Genomic DNA, 22054 nt, shown 5'->3' with positions numbered 1-22054 from the left:
TCTAGGGGAGCTTGAAACGTAAATGTAAAATGTGCTGTTGTTATTGTATGCTTTGAACATTGTTTTTTTTTGGATGGATTTTTCTCTTTCTATTTTGGGAAAATGGTACATATAGATGTCAGCGTTTAATGACAATAAGGGGTACTAAAGCTTAGGGCACATGGGGCTTTGCCATCGCTACTCTCAACGTGCTGTTGGATTAGATGTGCTTAAAACCTGCATCTCAATTATGTTTTTTTATTTTTTGGAGAGGCAACGTGGGCAGTTTTGGCCATTTATTCTGGCCAGTTTCTCCACTGGTGTGTGCTATTATTAGCCCGTAGCAGAGCAGAGGTAGATGGTAAAGAAAGGGGGGTTGACCGGCATTTTTTTTCTGGGGGCTACTTATGTGTTGGTTGTTACAAGATTCACATTTATAGTCTCCTAGGGTACGGACTCGGTGTTAGCTCCCCTAGTTCTTACTGTACCTTGGCACTTACTTTGGCAAGCTAAGGGGTACCCCTGGCTCTCAAAGAGCACCAGTTTTAATGATAGTCCTATTGGCAATGTGGAACTACTTTTTTTTTTTTTTTTTTTTTTTTTTTTTTACAACTGGGGCACCCCCAGTCTTGTGATATGGTTCTAATTGTTGACTATATTGACCTCACAACTGTGATATATCTTTTGAGCTATGTACACTGTAACGTTTCTATGCTTGTTTACACTCTGCAATTATTCTGCTGTATGACAAAATTTCATAAATAAAAATATTTAAAAAAAAAAAAAAAAGAAAGGGGGGTTGACAGCACTACAGTGCAGCAGTAAAGAGAGACTAAACCTTATCAGAGTACAAGGCTGAAGGGGCTTGGGAAAGTCATGTCAGATTTCAAAATTTAATATAAAAAAAAAAACTATAAGATTGTGTGTGAGGAGCACTATTACAGCATTCCTTAAAGCACATAGCTGACAAACTTTTTTAGTGCAGTAAGGTGATTTATAAGATGCATTATATGCTTGAGGGCTGGATATTTCTTTCAAAGACATGTTGGGAGTAAATATTACTTGCAGAACTATCCGTAGGGCAACACTTCTATATAGAATATATAGCATAGACACCCAGTTCCACACGCAGTATGGTTCATACCCCTGAAAAATACTGTACAGTGGGTCTTTATATTCCCAGTCCCTTAGCACTGCAATGTACCAATAAATGTATATTTAGTACCCCCTTAGAATCAGCAGTGTATTCAGGTCTGGTGCTGCCTTAGGCACAGGACCTGCGAGTGCCCCCATGACATCAGCAAATGTGATGTCATGGAGCAACTTACATTTCCTTACCGTCACTTAAGTAGAGGTGTATTTACCATATAGGCATCCAAGGGCCACCAAGGGCACAGGCCCTCGAGTGCCTATATTTTAAATACGCCTCTACTTATAATTAGGGATGCACCGAATCCAGGATTCGGTTCGGGATTCGGCCAGGATTCGGGCTTTTTCAGCAGGATTCGGATTCGGCCGAATCCTTCTGCCTGGCCGAACCGAATCCGAATCCTAATTTGCATATGCAAATTAGGGTCGGGAGGGAAATTGCGTGACTTTTTGTCAGAAAACAAGGAAGTAAAAAATGTTTTCCCCTTCCCGCCCCTAATTTGCATATGCAAATTAGGGTTCGGATTCGGTTCGGTATTCGGCCGAATCTTTCGTGAAGGATTCGGGGTTCGGCCGAATCCAAAAAAGTGGATTCGGTGCATCCCTACTTATAATATTGCGTAACATTCCCCCACGGTACATTGTGCCCCATCTTAGAGGGGTGGTTCACCTTAAAGTTAGTATGTTATAGAATGACCGATTCTAAGCAACTTTTCAACTGGTCTTCATTTTTATTTGTTTTTTTTAAATTGTTTTTAATTATTTGCCTTTTTCTTCTGACTCTTTCCAGCTTTCTTATGAGCATCATTGACCACATCTAAAAATAATGCTCTGCAAAGCTACAAATGTATTGTTTTTGCTACTTTTTATTACTCATCATTCTATTCAGGCCCTCTTCTATTCATATTCCAGTCTCTTGTTCAAATTAATGCATGGTTGATTCTGACCCTGGAAACCAGACTGCTCAAACTGCAAACTGAAAAGCTGCTGAATAAAAACCTAAATAAGTCAAAAACCACAAATAATAAAAATTGAAAACCAAATGCAAATTGTCTCAGAACATCGCTCTGTACTAGGGTTGCCACCTGGCCGCTATTTTACCGGCCTGGCTGGTAAAAATTATGTTTTATGCCAATGTTATTAATAGGATAATAATTATCTAGTATTCTACCACATACAAGCATCTTTAAAGGAGAAGGAAAGCCATGGAGGCATTTTATTGCCAATAGATTAGCTACAATAGTACAAGGTAGAATTCTATATTTATTCTGTAGAATGTTTTACCATACCTGAGTAAAAAGCTTTAGAAGCTTTCTGATTATTTAGGATAGCAGCTGCAGTATTAGCTTGGTGTGACATCACTTCCTGAGTCTCTCCCTGTTCACTTATAGCTCTGGGCTCAGATTACAGCAGAGAAGGGAGGTGGGAGAAGAGGAGCAAAATGAGCATGCTCACGCCCTGTCAAGGAGGTTTAGGGCAAGGCCAGACATGGCGTTTTTACATTGTGTTTTTTAAAAAAAAAAAAAAAACTGAGTCGGGCATAAATACGCCACTGAAACCACACGCGACTGTCAACATGCGTTTTTCAGCACATAGGTTTCTTTTCCCAACATGCACTTCTCATCGTTGTCGTTCCCCATAATTCCGCTGGCTGGAAATAGAAAAGCTATTAACATGCAAAATGGAGCAGGAATGATCGTCAATACACAACGTAATTATGTCACCGGCTATAAAAACGTATATATATATATATCATTTATTTTGCGCGAATTTGAACGTCATATTTAAAATACGCTGCGTATTTACGTAAAGTGTGGTTTCAAACTTGCAGATTCCATAGAGTAGTAGTTTCTTGACGTATTGGCGTTTCTGCTAATTCACGTCCCATGGCAGATTTCAGCTTGAAATCGCCCTGTGAGAATTGCCATGGTGCGTTTTCCATTAGTTTCAGTGGTGGTGCAGTTTATGCATATTTACGCCAGACGGGGCTTTTTTTAAAAACGCAACGTAAAAACGATACGTCTGGCCTTGCCCTGAAGCTGAAGTCTGATACAGAATATGTGTACACAATAGAAGGAAAGAATTGCTGTGTTTCTTTTGACAGAGGAGGACCTTTCTGATAAAGCTTACTTAAGACATTTCCTTCTCCTTTAAAACTATGTTCAGAAAGGAACTGAGCGGAATATAAAGTGCAGGGATTGTGAAGAATCAGGGACAAATTCAGAGAAACAACTTTAGATTTGGACTGCCATATCCTTTTTTAGGGGCTGCACACAAACCATGAATGTCACTGGCTATGGCCATAATAGGTCCATAGTTTTGGGTGGACTTTGCCTTCATTTAGGCTGAAAGATCTGTGGGAAGCCAGTTTTTTTTATGTTAGCACGTTAACATGTTAACAGAACTGTGTGCATTTGTTGGCACACCAGCTGTTGCTTTTCAAATGCTATTTTTGGCTTAAGAAGTATTGGTTATTTAAAGGAGTAGTTCACATTTAAAAAACTTGTTTTGCTTTTCTCTTGCTTTCTTGCCTTGCCAGACTACAGGAACAATGTATCAGAGATCAACTCATCTTCAGCTAAGACTACAGTTCTCCCAATGATTTGCACACTTCTGCAAAGGTTTCTTGGCTGAATGAGGGAGGCCTGTTACAGTGTTATGAGTAGACAGGGAAAAAATAGGAGGGATTCTGAGAAACAGAAATTAGTTACTTACATTGAAAAATAACTTTATCATCAGTTAAAATTTTGGATAAATAAAATAAAAAACATATTTTGGATGGGCAATCCCCAGTTAGTTTTGTTTTCCCCATGTTTTCCAGTAGCAAGAGTTTATCAGGCAGTATACCCCATGTTATACCCAACATGAGTATAATTAATAAGGCTTGTTCTAAATATACCTTTGTTGTTGTTTTTATCACTACATATAGGCTGATTGTAGAGTAAAACTGGGTTTCCTTCCTCTGATTTGCATACAAATAAGGAGAGGTTCGGCCATACACACACCAATATTATTGCACGTAACAATTTTTTTTTTTTTAAGATATCCGGTGTGGTATGGCAGGAGGCAAGCCAACCGATATCGTCAGAAGGCTTAGATATGCGTCGGCTCGTTGATCGGGCTGGTTGTAAAATTTTGCACCTGAACATTGCCCATTGTTTGTGTTGAATCGTCAGCTAAAAGTTTTTAATTTTTTTATTTATAAAATTAGTTTGCATTAAATAATGAACATATCATGAACAGTTCACAAATAATGAAACAAAACTAAAATAATAACAACAAAAGAACACGCCACCAGTATGTATACCCTCCAGCCTGCAGAGTACATCCCCCTGCAAATTTCCATCAAACAAAGCAAATCAAAGGCCCGATTGCAAAGTTCTGACTTTGTTCATACGGTCTTTCTTCCACCACCACCAACCCAAACCAACATCCCCAGAAAAAGTATTTTCCAACCCCCTCCAGTTTGCATCCTCAACGAAATCGCGACAAATGGCATATAAACAAGGAAACAAATAAGATCCACATGACATAAATATGTACAATCTCAATCTGAGCATGCTACATAAAAGGTTACATAAAAGCTGCACCTACAGCCTCATGAGAGCTTGATAGAAGGGAAGGCCTTTGTCATGAGAGCTGATAGGAGGAGGGCCTTTGTCATGAGAGCTAATAGGAGGAGAGCCTTGCTCATGAGCTGATAGGGGGAGGCCCTTGCTCAAGAGCAAGATGTGTTGGTTAGTGTGGTTGTGGAGTTGGTTAGTATCGTAATGGTAAGGTCATAGTAAAAGATGGAAAACAATTATTTACTGTGTGTGAGAGCAAGGAGGTTAGGAAAAGGTCCAAAAAGAACTGCTTGCATCCCGTAATAATTTACAAAATTAAACACAATTCAATTTGAAGAAATTTGAGATTACTATCCCTATTAATGGACATCGGTGCCCAAATGCCTGGATCAGTAAAGAACATAATCAAAATGGATTTCTAAAATTATTTGTGTTAGAAAAGGACTCTTGTTTATACAGAGCAGCGGCCTCAGGTTTTCCATCTCTTCTGTAGCCCTTCTTCTGACATAGGAAAATATGTTTCCTTCAAAAGTAAACAAAACGATTTTCTAAATATGGCAGACCTCAGCTGACACCACATCCTTGTCTAAATTGTTATAGCAAGAGTCTTTTTAAGTTATACCATTGTACAATGCCAATCTAAGCCTTGAAGTTGGTTTGTACTGGCTAATTGAGAAAAGTTTCTCTCTGTTTCTTAGGACTGACTTATATTGTTCTGAACAAGTCGTGAATCCAGCACAATGAACCCTGAGGAAACCTCACTGGATCTCCTGCAGACCAGTGTAGAGGGAAACCTTAAGGTTCAAGATGAAGTGTGTTACCCTGATGAGAATGAGAACAAAGTAGATAGTGAAAAGGATGAAACTTTTACCAGAAAAGAAGAAATAACACTTCAAAAGAAAGACGCTCAGGATAGTCTCAATAATAACGAAAATTGTCATCTAATGTGTGGGCAACTCAGCTGCAAGAAAGGCTGTGAAGATGGCATTAACACAACTGGGGAAAGCCTATCCACAGCTGCTCTTACAAGTAAGGATGCCACCGGCGCAAGAGGGAAACTAATTAATAACAAGCGAAGTAACAGAAGTAAAAAGAATTGTAATGGCAAATCAACAGGTATGGGGAAGTTTATTGTTGTTAGAACGATTTTATACAGTGTCAGACTGGGGGGGGGGCTGGGTCCTACTGGGTAAGCTACCTCAGGGCCCCCTCTGGCGCCCTTCCTAAGCCGCAACCCCCCTCAGACCCCCCCACGTACCATGTTGGGAGGTCAGAAGCAGTGGCAGGGTCATGTTGCAGGGAGCGTGTCTAGGCATGTGGGACCCACCGGGTCCCACCAGCCCAGTCCGACCCTGATTTTATATAAATTAGAAAAGCATTGAAGTTATAATTTTTTTATATCAGCTGAATACTAAACGTACATGAATACTCATTTGCATATTAACATTTTTGCACAACTGGCAAAACTGCAAAATCCATGTGTGCAAATTTGTCACTTGAGTTGTCACCATGACAATAACCCCTATAAACCTATAGTAACCAATAATATGTTTGCTTTTAAACAGATACTTTCTAAATGCAACTTACTTGATTGATTGGTATAAGTGAAAAGATCTTTTGCATACTTTGCAACTGTTATTTTGTGACCCTTTAGTGCAGGGTTGGACTTATATATAGAGCTCAGTGTAGAAGGAAGAAAAAATATAATGCCATGTTTTGTTAGTGATGCCGATACATTTCCTTCATTACAAGCAATGAATCAGTATGACTTTAAATTGAAGTGTCATTATATTAATAATATATAATAATTTAGTCTGATTATGATGCTTGAAAATTCCATTATACCATTGCAACATAAAATCAGTGTGACTTATTTAATTGCTGCATATTCAATTGTAACTTCATGCCGATCTGGTTCCTGCCTGTTAAGATTTTGCCAAATCAGCTTCCAAAATCTGCCAGTGTATGGTTTTCTCACATCTTACTACCTGTGCTCTCAATCCCATTCTGTACAAATTTCTTTGCAGTCCCAACACTTAAATAAAGCATGGACTCATCATTGCTTACTCCCTGTTAAACTCCATGCCAAATCTCTGCTTCTCCTTTTCTCTAAACTACTTGAGACCTTAGTACACAAACAGCTGACCCTCTTTCTCTTTGTCCATGGCTTGCTCAACCCCCCCCCCCCCCCACTATCTGGCCTTCAGTCACAACGTTCCACAGAAGCTGCTCTATCATGACTTATTGTTGACCTGTTGGCAACAAAAGCTAATACAGTGAAACCTCAATTTTACTCTCCCTTTTTCCCTCTTTTTAAATTTTTTTTTGATGCATAATATATTTCCATAATTTACATTTTTTTACAATGCCCAGAAATAATTTAAATGGGGGTTCTACTGTAATCACTTCTTGTTACTAATACTACTATGTCTCAGCATTTTTTTTTAAACTGCTGACCTTTCTCTCTCTCTCTCTCTTTTGCTTTTTCAGTGTCTAATTCAATGCATCATCTTTTTCCTTATCTCTTTTTGCTGAGATTCTTCTAGACCCAATATTTTTTTCTGAGTACTTTCTCCCTTAGACAACTAATCATCATCATATAGTTTCCAATACCACCTCAGTGCTAATGAAACCCTTTTACCTCCCCTCTCCCAGTCTTAAGCCATATATTTTTCCAGAACCTCATTGTTTGTTAGCAATTTCTACTTGGATGTCCAAAAGTTACCTTAAAGGAACAGTAACACTAAAAAAATGTTACATAAAAAATCCCTTGTAGCTCCATCCAATAATGCATATATATTACACAAAACTAACTGTTTTGAACACTTTATTCAAAATACAATGATAAATATCTGTTTCCGGTTGTGCAGTGTCTTCTGAAATAGGGCGATATGGCAACATGCTCTCAGCTACATCCTATGTGCAAGCTCAAAATCTCTTAGCCCAACTTCTTCTACAAACGGAAGTCACTTGCTGCACCTCTAGAAGGGAGTTTATTAATGCTTCGAAATTGTTGCCCCTCTTTGTTTACATTCCTTGCATAAAAGTTTGAGAAGAGGGGTGTATAGGCATTCGCATCTTGATGCCTTTGTTATATATTATGCAGTAAAGGCATGCGCACAATGATAGGGGGTGTTCTGAGATTCTTACAAGATTTATAGCTGACCCGGGTGCTGCCTTCACTGCTTGCAGCACTTAGACAAATAAATGAGATGGAGGAATAACAGGCATGCTCAAAAATCCTCTATAACACCACAGCAAGTGACTTTCGATCCAGTGACAGAGAGGTGGTGCACGCACGTAGGATGTAGCTCCGGGTATGTCCCCATATTGCCCTATTTCAGAAGACACTGCACAACCGGAACCATATATTTATCATGGTATTTTTGAATAAACAATTACAAATATTTGACATGATGGATATATTACTGAGGGGATTACAATGATCCTGACATTCAAATAAGTTCATTACTCTCCAATTACTCATTAAAAGGCTTATTACACTCTTGTAATAATCTGCTCCTCAACACTTTCCTTCTTACCTCTTAACATACACACATTCAAGTCGTAGCCAGAGCAACATCTCTTCTCTTAAATTCTCTTCCACATTCCAGTTACTTTCTCCCAATCTCTCTGCCATTAAACAATTTCTTAATTAGAAATTCCATATTAATTAGAGATGTGTATCATTGTCTTGCTTAGAATTTCTTCATATATACTATATCCCACTGCTAAGTGCAATGCTTAAGGCCAAATATGTCATTAAATTCTAACCTTGCCAATTCACACACCTGGTGCTTTGTACCCCCACACATTTTTGTTTGTATGCTTTATTGAACAGGGCCCTTTTATCCTCCTATATTGATTAATTTGTTTGTAATTTATAAGTTCAAATAATAGGGATGCACCAAATCCACTATTTTGGATTCGGCCGAATCCCTGAATCCTTCGTGAAAAATTTGACCAAATACCGAACTGAAACCTAAATTGCATATGCAAATTAGGGGCAGGAAATGAAAAAGTGGGGGAAAAAAATCTTTTGTGACTAAAAGTCACATGATTTCCCTACCTAATTTACATATGCAAATTAGGATTTGGTTCAGTCGGGCACAAGGATTCAGCCATATCTGAAACCTGCTGAAAAAGGTTGAATCTTGAACCGAATCCTGGATTCGGTGCACCCCATATACAGTTAGGTCCATAAATATTTGGACAGAGACAACTTTTTCTCTAATTTTGCTTCTGTACATTACCACAATGAATTTTAAATGAAACAACTCAGATGCAGTTGAACTGCAGACTTTTGGCATTAATTCAGTGGGCTGAACAAAAAGATTGCATAAAAATGTGAGGAACTAAAGCTTAGGGTAATTTTTTGATCCAAATTAACCTAGCAACCATGCATTGATTTGATAAAATGCATATGAATAGGAGAGGGCCAGGCTTAATAAAAATAGCAATAACTATAAATTTGTTTTTTAGATGGGATTTGTGACCCCCTTTTGAAAGCTGGGAAGAGTGAGAAGAAGAAAGCATATAAATTAAAAAAAAACAAATCAAAATTTTATCAAAAATAAATAAATAATGAAGACCAATTGAAAAGTTGCTTAGAATTGGTCATTTTATAACATACTAAAATTAACTTAAGGGTGGTGGCAGATGGGGAGTTTAGTTGCCCAGCGACAAATATCCTCTACCGCCGGAACTGCCTTCCCGCTGGCAAGGATCCCGCCAGCGGGATCGCTTCAGATTTCCGAAGTTACCTTACGAGGCAACCTGCAGTAGAAGAGATTTGTCGCTGAGCGACTAGTCTCCCCGTCTGCCACCACTCTAAAGGTGAAACACCCCTTTAATCTTTAATCTCATGGAAATAAGACACTTTCTAAATAGAATCAATTAGACATTCTGTGCTTTTTCTGAAATAATTACTCTACTGTTCAGTATTTCTCTCAGCAATTAGTCTCTCTTTATTCTCTCTCTACATGCAGGAGTCCAAGTTGATCAGGTGTTATGTCTAATACTTCAGGGGGGTGGTCTCCCTTTGCCTAGAGAATTAATTTTTCTAGTACAGATATGGGACCTGTTATCCAGAATGCTCGGGACCTGGGGCTTTCCGGATAACGGATCTTTCTGTAATTTGGATCTTGATACCTTAAGTCTACTAGAAAATCATGCAAACGTTAAATAAACCAAATAGGCTTGTTTTGCTTCTAATAAGGATTAATTATATCTTAGTCTGGATCAAGTACAAGGTACAGTTTTGTTATTACAGAGAAAAAGGAAATCATTTTTATAAATTTGGATTATTTGGATAAAATGGGGTCTATGTTAGAGCTTTCTGGATAACAAGTTTCCGGATAATGGATCCCATACCTGTATTTCAAAATAACCAACTTCAATATATCTTCTCATTCTGTCTGCATGAAAGACATGGGGTTTGTGTTGAATGTTTTAAGTTAGTTCAAATTCATCTTCTAGGCAAAGGGAACACCCCTATAATTATAAATTATTGAAACAATATATACTTTTGCATTAATTATACAGCATTTAAAATGTATATTCAATGTACATTTTTAAGATGGTTCCCCTGACCATTTATTATATTACCCCTTTAGCGTGCTCTCTTTCTCACCAGTCTTTACAGGCAGAATAACCCATGACAGTTTGATTTTACATAGTTATTGAAATACACATCTTAAATTGTAAGTTCCCACTAGGAGGGGCAGTATGACCACGTCTTGGTTTGATTCTGCGTGATCCATTCCTTAATTTGTTTGCTTCTTTATGTTTTAATATATATCATGCATTGCTAAATCTGATGAAACTGTTTTCCCACAGGATTTTCATCAGCTGATGCAGAGATTTCACAAGAAAGCAAATCCACAGAACCTTCTCTTGAATTAGACACACCTAATCCTATAGCAGAAGAAAACAAGGAAACCCATCTTAGAAACACACTGTTCTCCATTATCCAAGAAGAATTTGAGTGGGCAGAGGATCTTAAAATGTTGCCAATGTGCCTTCATCAGGTAGACTTTACTTGTATGTCTTAATTGGAGGAACCTGGTTAACATTTATTATAAGATTACCTGAAGGCCATCTTTGAAATGGAAACAAAACCCTTTTAAAAAAGACCAGCATAAGACACTAAGAGGAAACATTTCTGTATCCATGTGACTAAAGCTTTTTACTTGCCAAAGAGGTTCCCCAACCTTTTCCTAGGTTGCTTTGATTGCTCTGCAAACTCAGTCCAGTCTCCACTTCAGTGATGTCATTCAACATAGAATTGATGGTTAAATCATCTGTGTAGTGTTTGCCTCATTGCATCACAAAGTTCTTGGTGCACATTCTTACTCATTCATGTGTCAGGAGTGACATCACTGAGCAGGTTGACAAGCTAACCAAATCCTACCCTGACTTGATATTCAGGCTGCACCCCTTTCCACTTTGGTTTGTTTTCAAATTTCCAATACCCAGGGAAACAAATATGTGTTTACCCCAAATCTAATGTAGACCTTTAAGTTTTGGTTCCCAAGATTGTCAATAGAACTAATAGGCTTTTCTCCATATCTCACCCTAATTGGCATTGGGTTTGGCCCCACCCTCAAGTGAGTTAGCCCCACAGTTTGGGAACCTTTGGTTTTAGTGAAGGCTAGGGCCAGATGATGTTTAGCAATCCGGATTCTCTCTGCTGCTCCCCTTTCCTTTTCAACAGCAAGCAGATATCAGCGAGAAATGCAAAATCTGCCTGCACCCAAGTGGAAACTATGCCCATATTCATATTCCAGGTGCAGGCAGACCAGTAGCGATAGGACAGTGGTTTCTCAGCCTGCAAAGAATCCGCCATTGTCTGGCCCTGGCCTTAAAGGATAAGGAAAAACCAATCCATTGTGGGCATTAATTTGATTTTAGAAACGTTGCAGTGTTAGTTGTACCTCCATGTTTCTTGCCTTTGGCAGACTTATCTCAGAGTAAAAACTGTTTGGTATGCTGCTGTTTGCTTTGATTTGACAATAAGAGTGATAGATATTTAAGAAAGGCATACATAGTCAAGCTAGCCATAGACACAAAGATAAAGTTGTATGAAATTAATATTCGATTTTCGAACACTGCTAGGTCATTTAGTCAGAGGATTTCTGACGGCTAACGATAATATCTCTGCATGTATTGCCTATCTGACGATATCAATGAGTGACAGTCACTAGTATTTGTTGGAGATAACGATTGCTCTGTCAATTAATAGCCAGAACTTTTGTTCTTTTTACTACTTTATTTAATCTGAATGGTTAATTGCAGGTTGGGAGATTGCAATGAATGATCGTTTGTCAGATATAAGAATAAAATCTGCACGTCTATGGCCAGCTTTAAAATACCCTGTCAAAAGAACAGATGTTTATCCCACTGACCCAGCATGGTGAAACAAGTCAGGATTATCTTCTTGTTTAATCCCTAACCATTTTATTTTTTCAAATTATTTCATCTACCTGTTCTCCTCCAGCCAGCTGTAAATAATAGCCTCACCTCTAAATGTAATTAGGTCAATATGGTAAAAATAGCCTGTATTAATGCTAACATAGGTAGGGCATGTCAGTTACCCAAATTAAAAACAGACATATTACGCAAAGCTGCAAGACCTGATAGTTATATTTTTATTATTATTGCATGTGAACTTGCCCAGGTGTGTTATACAATTGCTAGTTTTGTAGCCTGCAGCATTTTTTTTGCCAAGAGAATATAAATACGTTTTCTGTCCTTGTGTCGTCACATAAGTCTGATAATGAGACATTGAAAATTGCAAGGGCAAGCAGATCTCTACCTTTACTTCAGAGGTGATAGTTGGGACTGTCTTGTTTTCCAGTTCTAGTTATTTCATCTTTGTTTGTTATGGGTAATTGCTGATTACAAAATTGCTACGATAAAAAATGATGAAAGAGTTGTTTGTTATTTCTCTTGTTCAGGTTTAAGTTCCTAAATGTTTACCAGTACAGCATGCCCTCTTTTCTGCTTTTTCATCGAACACCTTAAAATATTAATTTTATGCCTTTCAGTATGTTCTTAAAGAAGCATTTCACCTTTTAAAGTAACTTTTCGTATGCTACATATCATTCCTTTAGCAACTATTAAATTGGCCTTTTTTATCCAGCCTGCAACTGAAAATGCTGGATGATTATCCGGGTTAATCCATGGTAACCAAATTACAAATTGCCTGCAAGGTTTATAGTTTATTGTTCTTACTTCTTATATATCTTATAGTAGGCCCCTAATATTCATCCTCTTGTTTTGTAATATTTCTTTGTGTTTTTTTTTTCTATTTAAGCCCTAGTAACCTCATAGTCCATGTCTGAGAAGCATGTAAAACTTGCTTTCAACCTTTACAAGGTACTTGAATATTTAAGTCACACTAACATTAGGAATTAAATATTTTAAAACACCCGATGATGTGAACAGACAGCCACATGGGAACTTATGTACTGCTGGATGCCATAACAGTTGGTGATAGAGAAAGCTACAAGTTCAAATTTATGCTGAGATGGTTAAAAAATGGGAAATATCCTTGGACTCCGCTAATCAGGTTATAAGCTTTTTTATACCCTTGGTTAATAGCTCTTGAAATGAATCATAACAAAATGATTCCTTTGCTGATTTCCCTTACTTAAGGTTTGCTCATGTCACTTGCAATGTTATTGCTACTTCTATGCAAAAACATTCACAATTACACTTTAATTGTATATGGTGCTAGAGAGACCTCTCTTTGGTCCACAAAGAAAGTTATTTAAGAACATGGGACAAATTGAATTTGTTAGTAGTTCTCTACTCTATAACCATACCATTGTCAATAAAGCAGAATTAGGAATGTCCTACCCTCGTTAACACTTTTTTGCATTTTCTATATAGATTGCTGAGACCTACTTTCAGGAGGAAGACTGTATCCTTTTTGCATTAAGATAAATTAATCTACTTATCATAAAGACATTAATGGTGGCAACACACCAAAAAAAAATCGTTGGTGCTCACTGCACATATCGCTTATATGTGAAAAAAGTAATATCAATTCAAAGTATTTTCAGATGCTAACAAACCCTACCAGGCTTATGTTTCACAGGCAGGGCAGGGCGGAGTTTGGCACGCGCGCAGAGGCGGAGTTTGGCACGCGCGCAGAGGCGGAGTTTGGCACGCGCGCAGAGGCGGAGTTTGGCACGCGCGCAGAGGCGGAGTTTGGCACGCGCGCAGAGGCGGAGTTTGGCACGCGCGCAGAGGCGGAGTTTGGCACGCGCGCAGAGGCGGCGTTTGGCACGCGCGCAGAGGCGGAGTTTGGCACGCGCGCAGAGGCGGAGTTTGGCACGCGCGCAGAGGCGGAGTTTGGCACGCGCGCAGAGGCGGAGTTTGGCACGCGCGCGGAGTATGGCGCACACACAGGCAGAGGCGGAGCAAACACATTCAGAGTATGGCGCGCGCGCGCACACACACACACAGGCAGAGTATGGCGCGCGCGCGCACACACACACAGGCAGAGTATGGCGCGCGCGCGCGCACACACACACAGGCAGAGTATGGCGCGCACACACACACAGGCAGAGTATGGCGCGCGCGCGCACACACACACAGGCAGAGTATGGCGCGCGCGCACACACACAGGCAGAGTATGGCGCGCGCGCGCACACACACAGGCAGAGTATGGCGCGCGCGCACACACACAGGCAGAGTATGGCGCGCGCGCGCACACACACACAGGCAGAGTATGGCGCGCGCGCGCGCACACACACACACACACACACACACAGGCAGAGTATGGCGCGCGCACACACACACACACACACACACACACACAGGCAGAGTATGGCGCGCGCGCGCGCACACACACACACACACACACACACAGGCAGAGTATGGCGCGCGCGCGCACACACACACAGGCAGAGTATGGCGCGCGCACACACACACACACACAGGCAGAGTATGGCGCGCGCGCGCACACACACACACAGGCAGAGTATGGCGCGCGCACACACACAGGCAGAGTATGGCGCGCGCACACACACACACACAGGCAGAGTATGGCGCGCACCACACACACACAGGCAGAGTATGGCGCGCGCACCACACACACACAGGCAGAGTATGGCGCGCGCACCACACACACACAGGCAGAGTATGGCGCGCGCACCACACACACACAGGCAGAGTATAGCACTCCCAGGGAAGGCAGAACACAGCAGGAGACAGGGAAACCTATCGGGTCCACTCTAAGATGTACTACATTGATACAGTGCTAGTGCCCCTTTAGCAGTTTGTGAACAGGTGAACAACATGGGCAGTTTCAGTCTGGGACTCAGGTGTGAACAGTACAGGGCTTTAGAGGTGTGAACAATGCAGGATTACATATGGGAACAATACAGGGGTTTACAGTTTGAATTTATTTTGAGGTTTAAACAATGCAGGGGCCAGTTAATCTCTGTATTTATACCTTTTAAATCTTACACATGGTAAACATACACAGCGGGCTGACATTCATGTGGGGGGGCCCACACAATGGGGGTGGGGTCATGGGCCACATGCAGCATGCAGGCTGCCATTTGGACAGCCCTGCTTTAACCAGTTTCCTAGTACGACTAACAGTCCTTCGTTTTCCTCCAATCATTGAGTACCATACACAGCTAATTTATCTCTGCAACAACAAATAAACCTTCTGGATGATAATTTACTGCACATGATTTATTTAAAGATAGAATCTATTGAACCAAAAATGAACTGTTTTAATTTGTCTAACCATTGGATGAGCTTAAGAGTAGGTATAATGAAGAATGCTAGTGTCATAGTTTGAGCACTCCATGTTTAGGAATGAGCGATAAACGGGTGTAATCTTTAACTGCTCAATCATTCAGATGAGAAGGCAATGCAATTCATCCAGCTGGAAAGGATCTATCATCAGCAGTTACTTGCAAATCTATCTTCTATTCAGGAGCAGTGGGGTGAGTATGGTATATTTTGGTATTCTGTAATGTTTCTTTCTATGTTTTTGAGTGTACTGTTGAAAGATAACAACATGGGTCACAGACACCCATATGCCCCATTATCTCCACCTTACTAAAAAATGGAATTGTTAGATGAGTAGAATCATTTTAAATAGCTACTTTAAACAAAAACTGAGCCTACATCTATTTGTATAACGAGGTCACCAAATGTACAGATCTTTGCTTAACTTTACCACACAGATACTGAGCCTAATCAGGTTGATCCAAACATTTTTTTAGACCAGTGGTTGAATTTCATGGATAGCATGGTGATTATTTGACAAAAGATCATAGCTCTGATCAGTGCAGTCTTTTTAGAAGTTTCCAGCCAGCCCATTAATATCTGGCCTAGCTCTGAAGTCAGGGAGGCTTAGATTTTGCCCCATATACAGGCCAATAAGCTAGCCAGTTAAGCAGGCATATCAGCCACTTTATGGCCAACTTTAGTTGTGCTCAGTCTCTGTTGTATCATTTTCTGGTATCTCTATGTAGAGTCTATAAGAAACCTTGGTTAGCCTTTACTGCTGGAAATTTTATGCCCTTATTGAAATATGGTTAGGGAAATCAGGACCCCCCAAAATGTGCGAGTTGGGCTTGTATAAAAGTAGGCAATTTATGTGGATTAGGGGTGAAATTTTGGCATAATTGGGTGGGATAAATATTTGGGACCCATGGAGGGTGGCAGTCCCAGTTTACTTAGTAGAATGGTGCCTTCTGGTTATTGACGATGACCCTATATGAGTGCATGAGGTCTTCTGGCTTTTTTTTTAAGTGATTATAGCCCAACAGGTGTATGTGGATAGTAATAAAAAAAAGTTTGGCTGTTGACCTGAGACTTCAAGTATTAGACCTTAGTCAAGTATTACATCTCAGGCTGAATCAAAAATGCATTCATAAACCAGGGGTAACGAAAATTATTGTAATTAAAGGGACCTTCAATGCAATCAATAATCACCTTACCTTTGAAAATAATTGAAATTATGGTATGTTGTTTCCAGTCTTTGACATTTTGAGCCTCAAAACCTTGCGTGAGTTCCTTAACTTACGCAGGTTTCCTTAAAGTGGACCTGTCACCGACACATAAAAAGCTGTATAATGAAAGTCCTTTGCAAATTAAACATGAAACCAAAATAATTTTTTCATTAAAACATCCATGCCTGTTATAAAGGTATATACATGTATGAGCTGTCAATCATATATTGGCTGTCACACAAATGTGCCTGTGGCATAGAGGTGGGGCAGTCAATTACTTTTTACTTTCAATCCCAGCACTGCTCTCTTTTCCCCTCCCTCCTTACACTCTTTAATTTTGTAGGGCACTGAGCATGGGCATTTGGTCCCCCATTCTGGCGCATACACAACTTTTTTTAATAACAGTGCCCACAAAATTGCAGCTGTCTTGCTTGCTGTAAATGTGTAATTCCAAGACTGGAGGAAACAAAATTTAAAAAGGTACCCTTTAATGATTACTCCAGCCAAAAGTCACCAGTAATCATAAATTGTACACTTTGTGTTCAGTAGAGGATTGAACCTGAAGTGTTTTGACCACATGTTGTTTTCACTACCTCCATATAAAGCTTGAAACACACTGATACTGATCTAGAAATGAACTGAGGTTTATCAAAGTGCTACAATGCCTGGAACTGCGACAACTAGCACATAGTCTTATGGTAAAGCATACAAACATCCGGAGGAGATGTAAAAGCTTGTGGTTACCTGGAATTTTTTGATCTAATCTATCATTCCCTTCCACTCAGTTGAACATAAGTAGCTGCTCTTATGAGCGTTGAAACATTTTTTTCAAGATCACTCAGCAGTAACTTTAACTTTACTACTACTACAATACTTTCACAGGTTTACAAAAAAGCTTCACACGGGTGACAAATAATACTTTAGTGCCTGATGAAAAAAATATTCTTTATTTTATATATAGTAGTACAATACAACGGATTTCCCCAAACAATTCTTCTTTACAAAATATTTCAAATTGTTTTTAGGAAAATTACTATAGCATATTTTGACTATAACATACAGTGAGAAGGAAGACAATCCTAAAATACAGTTAACCTTAAGGTTTGCAGGCACGTTTTATCTTTATTCAAATACATACCAAGAAAGTGGGTTCTGAAAATTAAGAATAATGGCAATAGGCATTTAACGTGCTTATATACTGTATGGAATTACTATAAAGACGACATAAATTTGATGATTGTTTCTGTTGTCTTTGTTTATGAATGAAACAGTAATTTCTGTTTTGACTTTGCCTGATAGAAGCAAAATGGAAAAAGACTGAATGTCCTACTCCACCATCATCTGAAGATTCTGAAAAAGGTCTCAGCAGCACAGATTTGGAAAAACTTTCCAAACTGTGCAAATTTCATGAAGAGTAAGTGACTAAATCATTGTTTTGCCTAATTTTCTGGCTTTGTGTTTGTTCTAATGATCAATCATCGATCAATAACCTAATTCTTTTAAGCATATGATAATCTTTACATTTAAATCCACTATTCTTCAAATTTTTGTTTATATATGGCCCTACCGGTCAGTGCAGAATGATTGGGTTTAAGTTGCTCTCTGGAAGCGGGACAAACTAAGTGATTCTTTGAGTCTCTTCCTTCCTGGTATCTCTCAACCTCTTTCTCTAGTTATTTAGTTTTTCTTGCTTTGGAGGCAGCATCTTCTCTTTCTTCTGCATGACTTCTATTACCAAGATGTTCTAGTTTCATATGACCGATACAATACTTGCAAGTGTACATGGTACTGTTCCAGATTATAATTTCTGATTAGAATCTAAGTTTTAAATCAGTTAGGGCAATGGTAGACGAGGAGATTAGTCGTCTGCTTCTATCACTGTCACTTTTGGTTTTCCAAAGTTGCCTCATGAGGAGGAGGTTTGTCGCGGCGACTAATCTCATTGTCTACCATTGCCCTTAAGGGCTAGTCCACACGGGGAGATAGCGACGCGTTTGCGGTCGCGGCGACAAAGCGCCGCGACAGTCGCCGCGACCGGCGCAGGCGACAGTTTTGTATGGGCGCCTATGTAAAAACGCCTGTGCTAACCACACGAGGCGATGCGCTTTTCAACAGTCGCCTGAAAATGCCTCGCCAGGCTTTTTCAGGCGACTGTTGAAAAGCGCATCGCCTCTAAAGAAGAAGGAAAGTTACAGAGACAGCTTATTGCCAATATATTAGCCACAATAGTGCAAGCTATAATACTATATTTATTCTGTAGAATGCCATACCTCAGTAAACAGCTCTAGAAGCTTGTTTAGGATAACAGCTGCCATATTTGCTTGGTGTGACATCACTTCCTGCCCTCCCTGCTCACTCATAGCTCTGGGCTCAGATTACAGTGAGGAGGGAGAGGGAGAGGAGCAAACTGAGCATGCTCAAGCCCTAGCCCTGGAGGTTTAAGATAAAAACAGGAAGTCTGAAACAGAAGCCCATGTATACATAATAGAAGGAAAGAAATGCAGTGTTTCTTTTGACAGAGGACTCAGATCAGCGTTACTTTGAGGGTTTACTAGTGTATTTATATAGACCGTTCTGATAAAGCTTACTTCGTTTTAACCTTTCCTTCTCCTTTAAAGGGATACTGTCATGGGAAAAAAATTTTTTTTCAAAATGAATCAGTTAATAGTGCTGCTCCAGCAGAATTCTGCACTGAAATTCATTTCTCAAAAGAGCAAACAGATTTTTTTATATTCAATTTTGAAATCTGACATGGGGCTAGACATATTGTCAATTTCCCAGCTGCCCCAAGTCATGTGACTTGTGCTCTGATAAACTTCAATCACTCTTTACTGCTGTACTGCTACTTGGAGTGATATCACCCCCTCCCTTTTCCCCCCCAGCAGCCAAACAACAGAACAATGCGAAGATAACCAGATAGCCGCTCCCTAACACAAGATAACAGCTGCCTGGTAGATCTAAGAACAACACTCAATAGTAAAAACCCATGTCCCACTGAGACACATTCAGTTACATTGAGAAGGAAAAACAGCAGCCTGCCAAAAAGCATTTCTCTCTTAAAGTGCAGGCACAAGTCACATGACAAGGGGCAGCTGGGAAATTTACAAAATGTCTAGCCCCATGTCAGATTTCAAAATTGAATATAAAAAAATCTGTTTGCTCTTTTGAGAAATGGATTTCAGTGCAGAATTCTGCTGGAGCAGCACTATTAACTGATTCATTTTGAAAAAAAATGTTCACCCATGACAGTATCCCTTTAAGCAATAATGTTCTTTTGCTTTATAAAAGATATTGTTAACATATTCATTCTTTTTTTCTTAGTTGCTGAATTTTTTTAATGTAGCAGAATATGTTTATTATTGATTTAATATCGAGCCTTCAAATTATCTGAATTATAGTCAAGAAAACAAAATCTAATGCAGTGTATGAGAATAGTTTCCAATTTGTCCAATTCTTTTGCTCAGAATATGTTTGCTGCCATATAGTTCAGACCAGTACTACAAGTATAAAAGCTTAAATAAATAAAATAGTAGCACATGACACAGCTGTTCCTTTCAAGGTTCTGTAATCCAACGATAGCATTTCAGAACTGGACAGGCTCCATGCTAATATTAGAATGAAAAGCAGAGTTGTCACAGTAGCGCTTCTGTTGGGTTTGTTTGGAGTGTATGAGAGAAAATGTTTTTTTAATGATCTTCTGTTTTTCTTTATAGGCCTAAAATTTCAAAACACAAGGTAAGCACCTCTACTTTTCTCTACTTTAACGACTGACATTTTTTACTCTTATTAGATGGTTAAAATATAAAGCAACACTGTACAGACTATGCTAGATTTCTCACAAACTGCTAACTAATTCAATCTTTTACAATGACCAACAGTACATGGGAAGCTAATTGAGCAAAATAACATAATAAAAGACTTAGAAAACAGACCAGCATTTATCATACTGATAGTCCAGATAATTGCCACTTGGCCACTCTCTAAGAAGTGACAATAACCTATTTTGGGGTTCAAAATATCTTCTTTAATAATATTACTTGATTCTTCTTTCTTTTTAAAGTTACTGCTATATACAGCTATGTGAAAAATGTAAGCATTTTTCTTGTCATGTTTATGCCATTTTTTGCATCACTGAATCCTGTGAGCATTAATGTGAGCATAAAAATAATGTTATGTATCAAACATCTCTAAGATGAACTCTGCTCTGCAACTTAGTTCAGAATAGTCAAAATATACTGGCTTTGAGAGAAAATGCTAGTTGCTTGGGACTAAATTTTTACTGTTGTTAGTGTACATTTTCTTACAGATATAGATGGATCACCTGAATAGGTGGCTTTATCTGTGTATGCTAAAGGGCCATCTTTATTTTGCTAGAAAGAAATTTTGCACTTTTTAAATGCCACACAATCACTGAAAGCTAAGAATACATATTTATGTATGCCTGTATTTGTGTTCTCATACTAAAGCTATCTCCCAGTGAAAAGTCTTTGAGAATCCAAAGTCTTCTTCAGTTGATGCGATTGGAAGAGACTCATGGTGTATATGCACCCACTTTCAATTCAGGTACTTGCTTTAACTCATGTTTGCTGGTATTATTAACATTATACAGTATGTGTGGTAGTGGAAAACTTGATCTATTTGACATGCTGTTGAATCCTGTGTCTGCTTTGAGTCTCTTCATGATGTAACAACATAAAGTGCCTTTAGTGCAGTAATCTCAGACAAAACTGCACTTTTATAAACATCTTTTTAATGGGAATTGTACTTTTGATGAAAAACTAAGCCAACAGAAAATGTATTTATAATTTCAATTTGAGTGACCAATCAAAGATTCATATCCTATATTGCCATACACATATCCATAACCATTACACTTTTGCATCTTTTGACCTTGAGGCACTTGTGATGTTCTTTGTGATTACTCATAGGAAGTCAAGGAGTAATGGACATAGCTTTGTTTACGCATTGGTTGCTGTGACCTAGCAGGTTTTTGTGCCAGTCATTTCTGTGTGAACACAGTGCTCTCATTCCAACCAGGCCATTTCAGCGATATATTGAAAAACTTAATATGGCAGTGTTTCATTATGGGATTATCCATTGACACATGCTATCAGAAAAATATATTCTTCAAGATAAGATGATGAACTGTTTTAGGTGGTATCTTTTTATAACTGCCCTGTGGGTAAATGTATTTTGCATTTGGGTTGAAAATTCAACTTTTTTTTCATTTTCAGTGTATTCAGTTTGAAAACAACATAATATTGCACATTGTGGAAAGTTGTTTATATTAGTAATGGAACAAAAAGCCAATTGTCTGATTTAGTTCACTATAGAAAACTAAGAAACTCCTTTTGTGCTGGTTTATAACCTTGGAGA

General features: G+C 39.0%; 1 protein-coding gene across 3 annotated transcripts in view; it reads left to right on the top strand.

Annotated features, from left to right (window-relative positions):
- The window catches only part of cnst.L (consortin, connexin sorting protein L homeolog), a 66847-nt gene that overhangs the window by 12891 nt on the left and 31902 nt on the right, over positions 1–22054 (top strand). Inside the window, exons 3-10 of one of the 3 annotated variants that reach the window (XM_041562754.1) lie at positions 4171–4310; positions 5393–5810; positions 10533–10723; positions 13590–13620; positions 15578–15664; positions 17978–18092; positions 20392–20413; positions 21145–21241. In XM_041562754.1, the coding sequence (XP_041418688.1) occupies positions 5435–5810; positions 10533–10723; positions 13590–13620; positions 15578–15664; positions 17978–18092; positions 20392–20413; positions 21145–21241 (919 nt within the window). In that variant the 5' untranslated portion in view covers positions 4171–4310; positions 5393–5434. The remainder of the gene's footprint in view (positions 1–4170; positions 4311–5392; positions 5811–10532; positions 10724–13589; positions 13621–15577; positions 15665–17977; positions 18093–20391; positions 20414–21144; positions 21242–22054) is intronic. The other 2 variants (XM_018263078.2, XM_041562753.1) reach the window with 2 other exon arrangements.

This window comes from Xenopus laevis, chromosome 5L (genome assembly GCF_017654675.1).
Source record: "Xenopus laevis strain J_2021 chromosome 5L, Xenopus_laevis_v10.1, whole genome shotgun sequence".
Taxonomy (NCBI): domain Eukaryota; kingdom Metazoa; phylum Chordata; class Amphibia; order Anura; family Pipidae; genus Xenopus; species Xenopus laevis.
The sequence above is the reverse complement of the archived record's forward strand: the minus strand, read 5'-3'. Positions and strand labels throughout refer to the sequence as shown.